Source organism: Nylanderia fulva, unplaced genomic scaffold (genome assembly GCF_048542155.1).
Source record: "Nylanderia fulva isolate GAGA-0341 unplaced genomic scaffold, ASM4854215v1 Scaffold2, whole genome shotgun sequence".
NCBI lineage: Eukaryota > Metazoa > Arthropoda > Insecta > Hymenoptera > Formicidae > Nylanderia > Nylanderia fulva.
This window is the reverse complement of record NW_028190263.1, coordinates 5,117,752-5,128,916: the sequence shown is the minus strand read 5'-3', so window position 1 is coordinate 5,128,916 and position 11,165 is coordinate 5,117,752. Positions and strand designations below refer to the sequence as shown.

The 11,165-nt window shown below is 29.3% G+C and overlaps 1 protein-coding gene across 2 annotated transcripts in view; it reads left to right on the top strand.

Moving 5' to 3' along the window:
- Positions 1–2,063: 2,063 nt before the first annotated feature.
- The window catches only part of LOC114942848 (uncharacterized), a 58,548-nt gene continuing 49,446 nt past the window's right edge, over positions 2,064–11,165 (top strand). For both annotated transcript variants that reach the window (XM_029318302.2, XM_085482011.1), the window contains exons 1-3: positions 2,064–3,015; positions 8,566–9,053; positions 9,540–9,741. In XM_029318302.2, coding sequence (XP_029174135.2) covers positions 8,688–9,053; positions 9,540–9,741 — 568 coding nt within the window. In that variant the 5' untranslated portion in view covers positions 2,064–3,015; positions 8,566–8,687. The remainder of the gene's footprint in view (positions 3,016–8,565; positions 9,054–9,539; positions 9,742–11,165) is intronic.

Genomic DNA, 11,165 nt, shown 5'->3' with positions numbered 1-11,165 from the left:
GAAAAAGAAAAATGTGTTTCGCATTGTGATAACGTTCTTTTGAACATTTGATGTTATTCGACATTTTACTTGACTGTATGTACAGAGCAATTCTTGAATATGTGTAATATTATTTAATTAGCAACATTACACACAAAAGATACGTGAAGCAAAATCATTATTAGTAAATAATTAAATAATCGTATAACCGTTAAAAAAATCAATAGTCATAATTCAACATACGAGTACCCATGTGGGATTTTTTTTTTTTTTTTTGTCATGTGTTCATCTTTTCATTCAACTACAATAATGTTGGTCTCTTTGTGTGGTTGGATAAAAAGAATCCTATTGGGTATATATAGAACGTGTGTGTGTAAGATATTCATGCATGTCAAGAATATTAACATAAAAACAGGTATACCTATACAGATATTGAATTTTTCTCCGCGACTAGTTTCGTTTTACGATCGTAAGTTGTTTCTATGCGAAAGCTACATACACATATACACTTTTTTTTTCAGTTGAGCTTTATTTCCTATCTATCTCAGTACGCCTTCCCTCCGTCTTCAGTTATTTAGATTGCATTGTTTGCATACGCGATACTTATTGTTAATGCATTATACGACGATTTGAAATACGTCGCATTGAGCTTGCCGAGGACAAGAAATCTGAGGCTGTAAGGAATAATAAAATATATAGCTTTGTATATTTTTTTATTTTCTCTCTCTCTCTCTCTCTCTCTCTCTATATATATATATATATATATATATATATATATATATATCACAATGCGAATGATTGGTATCTTAACTTTGTGACTGTATGGCTATTCCATAGGTCAATGCTTCATTAATTAAATAAACGCAAAAATGGAATACGAAAATGTCAAAGGATCTAAAAGATTGCAACAAATATATATATATATATATATATATTTGTTGCAATCTTTTAGATTCTTTGACATTTTCGTATTCCATTTTTGCGTTTATTTAATTAATGAAGCATTGACTTATGGAATAGCCATACAGTCACAAAGTTAAGATACCAATCATTCGCTGCTGTGTCGACTGCTGACGCAATATTACGCACTCATCTGTAAATGCGAAGAAATATTTGACACTAATGTTGTCTGAATTTTCGAATTTTAAAACATGGATATTTTCTTAAGAACAGAATAATACAGTAAAATGTGTCGATCAAAGATATCGATATGAAATTATATACATCGAGATATTTCCATACTTATAAACATATTTTACATATGTATGTAATATATTGTCATATATTTTTCAGTTGTTTAGAAAAAAATTTAAAGAAAAAAATAATGAATATATTGCGATTATCTGCTCTTTTATCGATATGTCCAAAAAAAGAATCTTAGAAAAATAATTACTAAATATAATTAACATATTACAACGAAATGTACATGCACAATGGATGTTATTTAACAGAAAAATAAAAAAAATCGCAATTTTTTTATCGCGTCTTCAATATAATTGAGCAGGGAGTAAAAAGTTTTGTATTTTTTAATTTTATTGCCAGAACATATGTCTCTCCTCTGCAAATATTATGTAAGAAATTATTGCTTTACACATATACATACTTTTTGTCATTATGCTATCTCTAATAAATATTTTTGCATTAAATTAATCTCTAAATTGTTTTCTGCACATTACAAGTACTACAGAAATTCTATTCTTGAAATTTTTAGTAGTATCTTTTTATTTGAAGTCTTATACTATTTTACTTTTATTTATTTTTTAAATATAATAGCAGAATAAAAATGCGAAAGAATGTCAAGTGTCGTTTGACAGCGTGTGTCGTGCACGTAGCCGCAATATTATATAATCTATGCGACAGATTTAACGATCTGTCGATCGATGGATTCAATCGTAAAATCTCGACATTTCGTTTAGAAAACCGACTACAGAAGTGTATCCTACACTGGCGCACAAGGCACTGTCCCCTTGCCTCTCTACCCGTGCATCACCGGGGGAATAATCGCCGCGACGTGTTCCCTCACTCTGCCAGCCGAATGTCCCCACTCCGCGGCCAGCGTGTATTTTGCCGCCGCTACCACTACCGGTACTCTCAGTGAGTTACGGACTACAGGTGTGGATCGAGCGTACTTAGTGGCTTCCGACAGTGTCTCGGTTAGGTTTGCTTCGCCGTTTCTTGCATCTTGCTTCGCGTACCAGTCAATAATTCGCGAACGACTGAGGGTCATCGATGAGATTTTCTCGATCGAAGGATTTAGAATCGAGCTAGTGTGTTCAAAGTAATCATTGACGAGAAAGAAGAAAGTGAATATTCGAGAAATAACAAAAGGACTGTGTGTGTGTATGTGTGTGTAAAGAACGAGACCTTGAGACGAAGTGCGCGTGTGCGGTAAGTGTTTCTTTGGCGGCTCCTTTATCGCTCTCGTCGTGTCTTGTCGCGCTACCGTTCTTCGAAACGTATCATCGCTATATATCCGTGTATCGTTGAGAAAAAGTCGAACTGCTTATTATCGAGGAGACAGACTAATAAAGACTGAGAAAGATATATCCGTACGTGGATATATAAAAACGGACACAAGGGAGAGAGGTAAAAAAAAAAAAAGACGAGGAGAGAAAAGTGGCGGAGAAAGGAATATCGCATTTCCGGAGGCGGAAACTTCCTGTATAACGTTTCACCTGTGTGTTTAATTGCATGCATGCAATACGTAATTTACGTTCGTCGGAGTGTGCGCATCGCAATAATAATCTGCAGCTATCGCGCGTCGTTGATGAGAGTGCGCACGTGCGGCAAACTTAAGTCAGTTACGTCGGCATATTTTGACCGGAACCGGTGAATCGCGCGAATAAATTACGTTTCATACGCGTTTCTCAATCTCGAGTGTGCCGCGTCGGCGGATCTCGCGTGATTGTTAGATACAGTGTTCGCGTGTGTTGAGAAAACTAGTGAACCCTCGCACGACTGCCAATTTATCGTCCACGAAGCGTTCGTTACACGGAAATAGCCATTGACCGCGAAAAGAGAGAAATAAAATACAAGGTAATTCAACATCGCGAAGAATTCTATTATTGTCTTCTTGTTATTGTTGCAATAGTCGCGCGCGTTTTTTTTCTCGGTAAAACTGTACAAATAACGTCTAGAAATGAATAATAAGTAAAGCATAAGTGGTAGAAACAAATGTAAAAACACACTTTCATTGAATATTATTGATTATACCGAGGAAAATTGTTTGATATATATTGAAGGTGATCTGCTTCCGAATAATTTTGATCAAAGTATGCATTAATAATTCCAAATATTAACTTTGCGTCCGACTACTCTTTCATAATTTGTAAATATTATTAGAAAAGTAAATATTTTAGCATATATGTATATATATTATTCACAATACAATACTTGAGCTGAGAGGCTCTTGAAGCAATTGAAACAGAATATTAATTATTTATTGATGCAACATATGTTGAAAACAATATATTCTGAGAAAAATTATATTCTGAGTTTATTTCAATTTATGCTTTTTAAATTATATTTTTTTTTCTCTACATAATTCTTTTTATCCTGTATAACAAAAGAAAGAAACAAAGGCATTCTGTATGTCAGTTTTTGTAATTCTTGTTATTTCATTTATGCACGCCAAATATTAATTATATAAGAATTATATAATAGAGGAGCGTATAGTGCAAGTTCGCATAAATCAAAATAAAATATCCATTCTGAATCTATTTGAATCAACTTCCAATCTTGAAAGATTCACGCAATTTTTACAATGCGAATTTTACGTATCGCGGAACGCGCACTGTCGACTTAATGATATATAACTTTCGATTATTCATTTGCAATAAGGACAAAGTTTTTAGAATGTTTGCACGAATTTGTTTTATGTTATTTTCATGCTTTTATTCCTTAAAAACTTGCGATTGTATCTTGGACAAGTCGCATAATGAGATTTAATCGATTCCATACAATCTCTTATTATCACTTGCCTACCAATCTTCTTATCGATGCAAGAGAAGTATCTGAGGATAGATCAGCCACTTAACTTTATTGGACGTAATGAGAAAATTGTTCTAAAAATGTATGCTATCTTTTAATAGAGCTACATCTAGTTTGCCATTTTATCTGTATATCCAATCTTAGGCAAACGCCTTTATCTCGCCTGTGTATAGATATTTTTATTTCAACTGAAATATTTTTTATAGAATGTATACTTTCATGTTTTATAATCTATCGAAATATTAAATTAAAAATTTTAAAATATAAGATTAATTTGTGCTGTGCAAAATAATAAAAAATTAAATAGACAACTACAATTTGTAAATAATAATAATAATTATAATAGTAATGTTTATCGAATGCTTGAATGAAAGAATTAGAAATGTTACAATAAAGTTGTAGATCAGGATCGAGACATGCAAATGACGTAGTGTGACAGGTAACACATTAAAGAAGGTCAAAAAGAAATCTAACAAGTCTGATTAGGTAGTTTGTTTTGATACAGTCATTCACGAAAGTATTTGGACAAGCATATGTGAATAACACAAGAAATATACTTTTAATAATAACTTCAATAATTACATTTTTTCTCTAAAATGTATATTTAAATTAATCTATTATTTCTTGCATTATTACAAAGAATATAAAATTTATGTTTAATAAAAATATAAAATAATTATGAAAAATAAAAGCAATACGAAAATGCGTGTATATATATACTAAATTGTTAAAATTGTTTTAAAAATATGTACATGTACGCATTTTTGTGTTTTTTCGTGAACGACCGGACACTTTTATGAATGACTGTACTTCGCAATTGATGGAATTTGTCAAGACGTGCCAGGATGTTGTCAGTTAAAAAATTGCGTAAACGAGGTACACACAATGTAACTAAGCGGCGAATATGTATTCGCTTCTTCTACTACGTTTCGCGGTTCGCGTTTCGCACTGCCAAGATCTATTCGCGAGAATCGCGTTCGCGGCGATTTCATCGCGATAACATCGAGACGCAGCGCACATGTATATGTATATGCGATTTATTCCAAGCCTTTCTCGTGTGCACAGCACGAATTTATGCGTAATTGGCTTACAGTCGGCTCTACCTTCGTAAACACTTTGAGATTTCTATCTGTGATTTTATTTTCGATTTTCTCTCTCTACATCTCTATTATATTGTTATTTATAGATATATTTCAATTATGCATTTCTTTAAATAAAATGTTGATAAAACTTCTTGCGATATTTGCAATATTAGAGTGATCAATTAACTCATTAATCTTCGCAAAAAATTAATTAAAAAAAAAAAACAGATTAATCAGATTAAAAATAAAGTAAAAAACAGATTAAATTAATTGAATAGAAATCACAAGATAATTTTTTTAAACCACAAATAAGATTAGATAATTATGTAATTGATTGCGCGAATATAATTTCATATTATCATCATAGATTTGCGTAAGGGAATGAGATAATATTTTAGATTAACTTATATTACACGATTTTTGATAAATAATAATTTTCTTACGCATCACAGTTGATCTGAGGAATAATCTGGTAAATCGGCTTGTCAGTTATCACGGAAAATATCGTGAATTACGTGACAATACTCGTATCACGCATGCGCATTTAAACCTCTGACATTATTATCACGAACGAAAGCAACGATCACTGCTAATGCTATTTATGCCATACAAAACTCACATCATTGTTGACTTTTTACATTTTATAGCGTTGAAATTTACTAATTTTTTAATGTTCCTGTCCTTAAAAAAGTTATTTATTCAAGCAAAAATGATTAAAAGTTATATAGGAAATTACTATGGTATCTATTCTCACGTGTTTACTAATTCAATTAAATGTATAACGCGTTATTAAAAATTCATAATAGGTATGTAATTGTAATAATGTTGCGCATTCTAGATTTTGAAGCGATTGCATATATACCGAAGTTATTCCTTAATTAGGAATACTAAGAAATAACATTTGCGAATTTCTTTATCTATATTTAAAATTTTTATGACAATTATACACGCACACACATATACACACATCCACCAAATCACACGATACATGACATAATAAATTTGTGTATAATTGTTTTTGTTCGTTTAACTTTTGTGTTGTAATTGTTTTGTTTTTTCTTGATAACTATAGTGTTATATCTCATGAATTACATTTTCCTTTGATTCTGAGAAGTGTAGTATGTTTGAGAAACTTTGATAGTGATGAGAATATTTCTCAGAACCCGTGCTTGATTAAAAATCATAATACTTGGTTATACTCTACGATTTTACTTAAAACAAATGCATTTTGCAACATGCATACTTACATTCGTGGATAAACTTTAGCATGCATTTCTAATAGTAGATTATCTATTACATATTAATTAAAAGTAGATCAAATTTAATTAACTTAATTAAATCGTTTTTATTTCTATTTTTATAATTTTCTTGATGAATTTATCTTTTACACCAATCTTATTTTTTTTTTAATCGAGACTTTATTCATTATTAAGTTTTACCTCGCGAGTTTCGCTTATAGTTTAAACTTTGATTGCATTAGTTCCATTTCAGTTCATTAATTCCACCAAAAAATACATCGTGTAATTCGAATTTGTGCAAAACATGAATCGATATTTAAATGCGATGTATATTTTTCGTGCAAACTTTTTTCATAAAACTTTGCAAAAATTACATTTATGTTACTTACACTGCACACAATTTCTGATAATATTTAATCTATGTTTTTGGATTATTTTATGTTTTAAGTTTTATGTTTAACACAATTAGAAAGAATGTGAATTATGGAATTTAAAAATTTTCCGGATAATTGAAAGAGCAAATATAAATATTTTTTATTTACTCTAGCTTACCTGACATTGGCAATTCTTGTAGAATAAATATATTTACACAATTTAAATTATTCGGCAATTATTAATTGAATGAATAGCAGTTAATTGACATTTTCTTATACTATATATTATTTTTACTAATAATAAAACATATGTACATCTATTTCTAAATTTTACTTTACTCTGGATGATATTAATATATATTTTAAAAGATGATTGAATATATTTGAAAAGATATTTAAAAAAAAGTATAAATAATGAAATTATTAATATAAAAATAGTGAGATTTACATAACATTTTTTATAAAATTGTTATTCTCATATGTAATTTGTGATCCTTTGCTGTTAGACAAGTCTTGAGTATTTAATGAGAAAGGTTTCTTATGTGTCGTATCTTTTACCTGCCTTGACCATCTGTGGCGGCGTCAGTATAGAAATTTATCTTTACCTTAGCGAGATCGTGACTCTTGTGTCCTTCACAGTGGCTTTAGCCATGTCAGAATTTATCATAATTTTTGTAGATGTAGTTTATCCATTATCTTATTTCAAGCTCTCAAATATCTTTTATCTAAACATAGATATACGAATAACCGTTAGTGATCTTAAAATATTATTACATTTGTTTTATAATAAACACAACGTAGTTTTAAATATCACATTTTTTGACAATTTTAGTTAATATTAGATATATTTTTTTCCATTTATTATTTAATGTAACATTTGCAGTAACGATATTAATAAAAAATATTTGCTTTTTCTAATTTACATAATTTACATTATTTTCGAAACATTTTGATTATTTTATCATATACACTTGGCTATTTACATTTTAAGATTATCTCATATGCGATGATAATATTTATTCGATAAAAAAATTTTAATTGATGTGTGTTAATAAAAACCTTACGAATAATGCTAATATTTATTTACCTATCTAATATTAACGAATACGCTTAAAAATCGCGAATAGGTATACTAATTTATGTGCATTATTTTGTATCGAACCAATGTAAAAATGGATACAAGCTGTCACACTATGACGTTGATTATTTCAGTCGATTAAAAATTCTTTTTTTTGTCCTTGTCAAGGCAGACAACCTTGTTATTCAAACCGAGGTAAATATGAAGTATTTCTTTATTCTTCTAGTGGTGTTTGTAATGACATAGACCGATCGCGAATGTATCAGCTTATTTTACGATTCTTAAATCGATCATCATAAAAAGATGGATGGCGAAATTACATTGTATTGATCCATCATGAATAATCTACACAGGCGAGATACAGTTTGATAATTGATATTGCGTATCGAGCAATAGGATAAATGCTAAACTATACTCGGTTCGAAAAAATACGGCTAATATTACTGTATAAAAATTATTTTTTGTGTGAATTCAGTGTCATTCTAACAAATTAATGAATTTAATTTATATACTCTTTAATGTAAAGTATTGAAACGTCAAATACAATAAATTAAATTTGTTCATTGAAATAAACTCAGAATTATAAATAATTGTTTTAATTAACGAAAATGTTTGATAACCTTTCTTTTTTCTTTATATTTTGCTTCTTAGATCATAGTCATAATTTAACTATTTTTTAATTTTAATTTTTTTAACATCTAAATGATCAACTTATGCTATTGCTATTTCAGAAAATAGAAATATAAAGATTTTAAATATGAAAAATACATTTTACAAACTACAATTTGACGCGAAAATAACAGACAATTGCCCTTATTTCATAGGTAGTTATCCGAATCGATTTCTTCAACATCGCCAAAAGATTTGGTCATTTCTTCTTGTCTTAAGAAAGAAACAGAAGATATCAGCGCTTTTCCTGTATTAGTAATAAAATTTTACGAACGCCATGAATAGTGAAGATAGTGGATTTGACCAGTCATCAATAGAAAACTCACCTAAATCTTCGAGGAAGAAGATGGTCAAGAAGTTATCAATAGAAGAGTCGCTTAAAATTTTGGTCAGCAAACTCACAGACAAAGGGGGGAAAACACGGATACCACTTTGCAGATTTTGCAAAAATCATAATAGAAAATCATTGTACATTCTTGGTCACAAGACCAACTGTGAAGGCCAGTATTGCACATGTAAACTCTGCACGAGAGCGCGAAATGAACAAATGACTTCGGCAGAAGAGACAAGAAAGTCCAGAGCGATGACGAATCGTCAATTGGAAAAAAAACTAAAAGATCTGAAGAAGCAATATAATATACCGGTTAGTTCTTTTTTTTGTTTTTCCATATAATTCGATTGGAAATTTTGTATATAATTATTGTAGTTGCAAAATATTACTCAGTATTTAAACGAAGTTAATCGAGGTTTATGAAAGATCATTTTTTAATTGATGGTTTAAACTTATTTCTTTAAAAACATTATTTTGTATATTTTTATAAAATAGATTATAGGTTTAGTAATTTTTTTATTTGTATTGATTTTAAAAAAAATCTTTGAAAATGCACTATATAGAGTTAAATAGAATAAATATGCGAATACAAATTCAATATCATCAAAATATTTATTCACGTATGTGCATATACGATCTTTAATGTTTAAAATTAATTATCGCGTTGATAATAATACAGCTGACATATATTATACGAAAAATTATAAATGAGTATTAAATTCGATGATGCGATTGTGATGTACATATATATTTCCTATAATATTTTTATTATGTTATTATAGTCGATTTTTTTTCCAGGAAGATGTTCCAATAAAAAATAAACCAATAACAAAATTTCAAGTCGATAAAAAGAAAGCGGAGGAAAGAAAAGAAGCAGCATCTTTCTTTTTATCTGAGAAACCAAAGTCAAATAAGCGAAGAAGGACAAATGAGCTAAAGACAAATGAGCTAAACACAAATGAGCAGAAAAAAGACACGGAGGAAATAATCTTTCTGAGGAGTAAGTAAAATTGACATTTACATTCATACATTTTTTATGTAGTCTTTAAAATATCATCCAAGTACCTAGTTATTACATGATTAGTATAAGTAGCGTGAATTAACCATATGATCTGTGAATACAAATACGAAGTAAATTGATAGGTAAGAAAATACTTTCGTATCTCTGCACAACTTTCCTTACGGATTAAATTGAAACACATGATTACTCTGTGTTTATATTGAGTCAGCTGTTGTTATTCACAGCGACAGTAACATTTTCTCAATCGATAGGGTCGCGTCGCGTCATATCGTCACGGAGTTATGATTTCTCTACGAATATTTCTTCAATGCGCTCTCGTTGATGCGCAAGATTTATTTGGCATTTAAACATTTCACGTAGGTTATAGTAATATCTATAAAGCATTATTTAATTGACGATATCGTGATTTTTATATTTTACATTGCGATGTAACAATGTTATTTAAGATGGTTAAATATATTTGACAACAGTTTTAAAAATCTGTTCTCAACTGTTTTGACATGTTTTCTGTTATATAATTGTTATATGCAGTTATGTAATTGTTTATGATTTTAAAAATAATTTGGATAATATAATTTCGGGAAAAATGTATAAAATTATATTGACATTTCGATATATGAAATACGAAGTTTAGAATTTTTAAAAGTTACAATAGTATGGATGAAAGATAATCACGCACGTACTCTTCATATACAATTGAAATACTACCTGTGTTTCTTCACAAATATAGCCGAGTTTCTCAGATTATTTTGTTAGATCGATACATATTTTGCAGACGATACTGTTTTCGTTTCGTGTGTTCATTAATCTGAATAAGAAATATTTCGATCTGACTGTTTACGTAATGATACATTTATAATTAACTATAAATCAATGAATCAATTTTTGTGCAAAAGAGATAAATGATCTTACGTTATATCTTTCAGAAATCTTTAGTTTTTTCTTTATTAAAGTACATGTTAAATTTCTCACAAATAAGATTATTTTCTTTGTACGCGATTTTATATTTGGTTTTTTATTATAAAATCTTATTCTTTATTATAAACTTCTATACAACATATAACATTTATAGAGCAATTTTAAAACGTTGGAATTTGTTGTAAAACGGATGACATCACGAAATTCTCAATTGCTCCGAATTTATTAATTTATTATGAGCAGCTGACATAACACTATTTGCTTGTTATAAGCTTTGATTTCTTTTCAATTTTGCGTGCTATGTACTGCACACATATTTGTTTATTCGAAACCTTTTCACTTGCTAGCACAAAATTATATTTTCATTAAGTCTAATATACACAGCACGGAAATATACCTATACTTAATGTGTACATGCGGTTCATCTATTTAATATGCATCTGTTTGATACACATACATATATGAATGTGCGCGATGAAAATTGA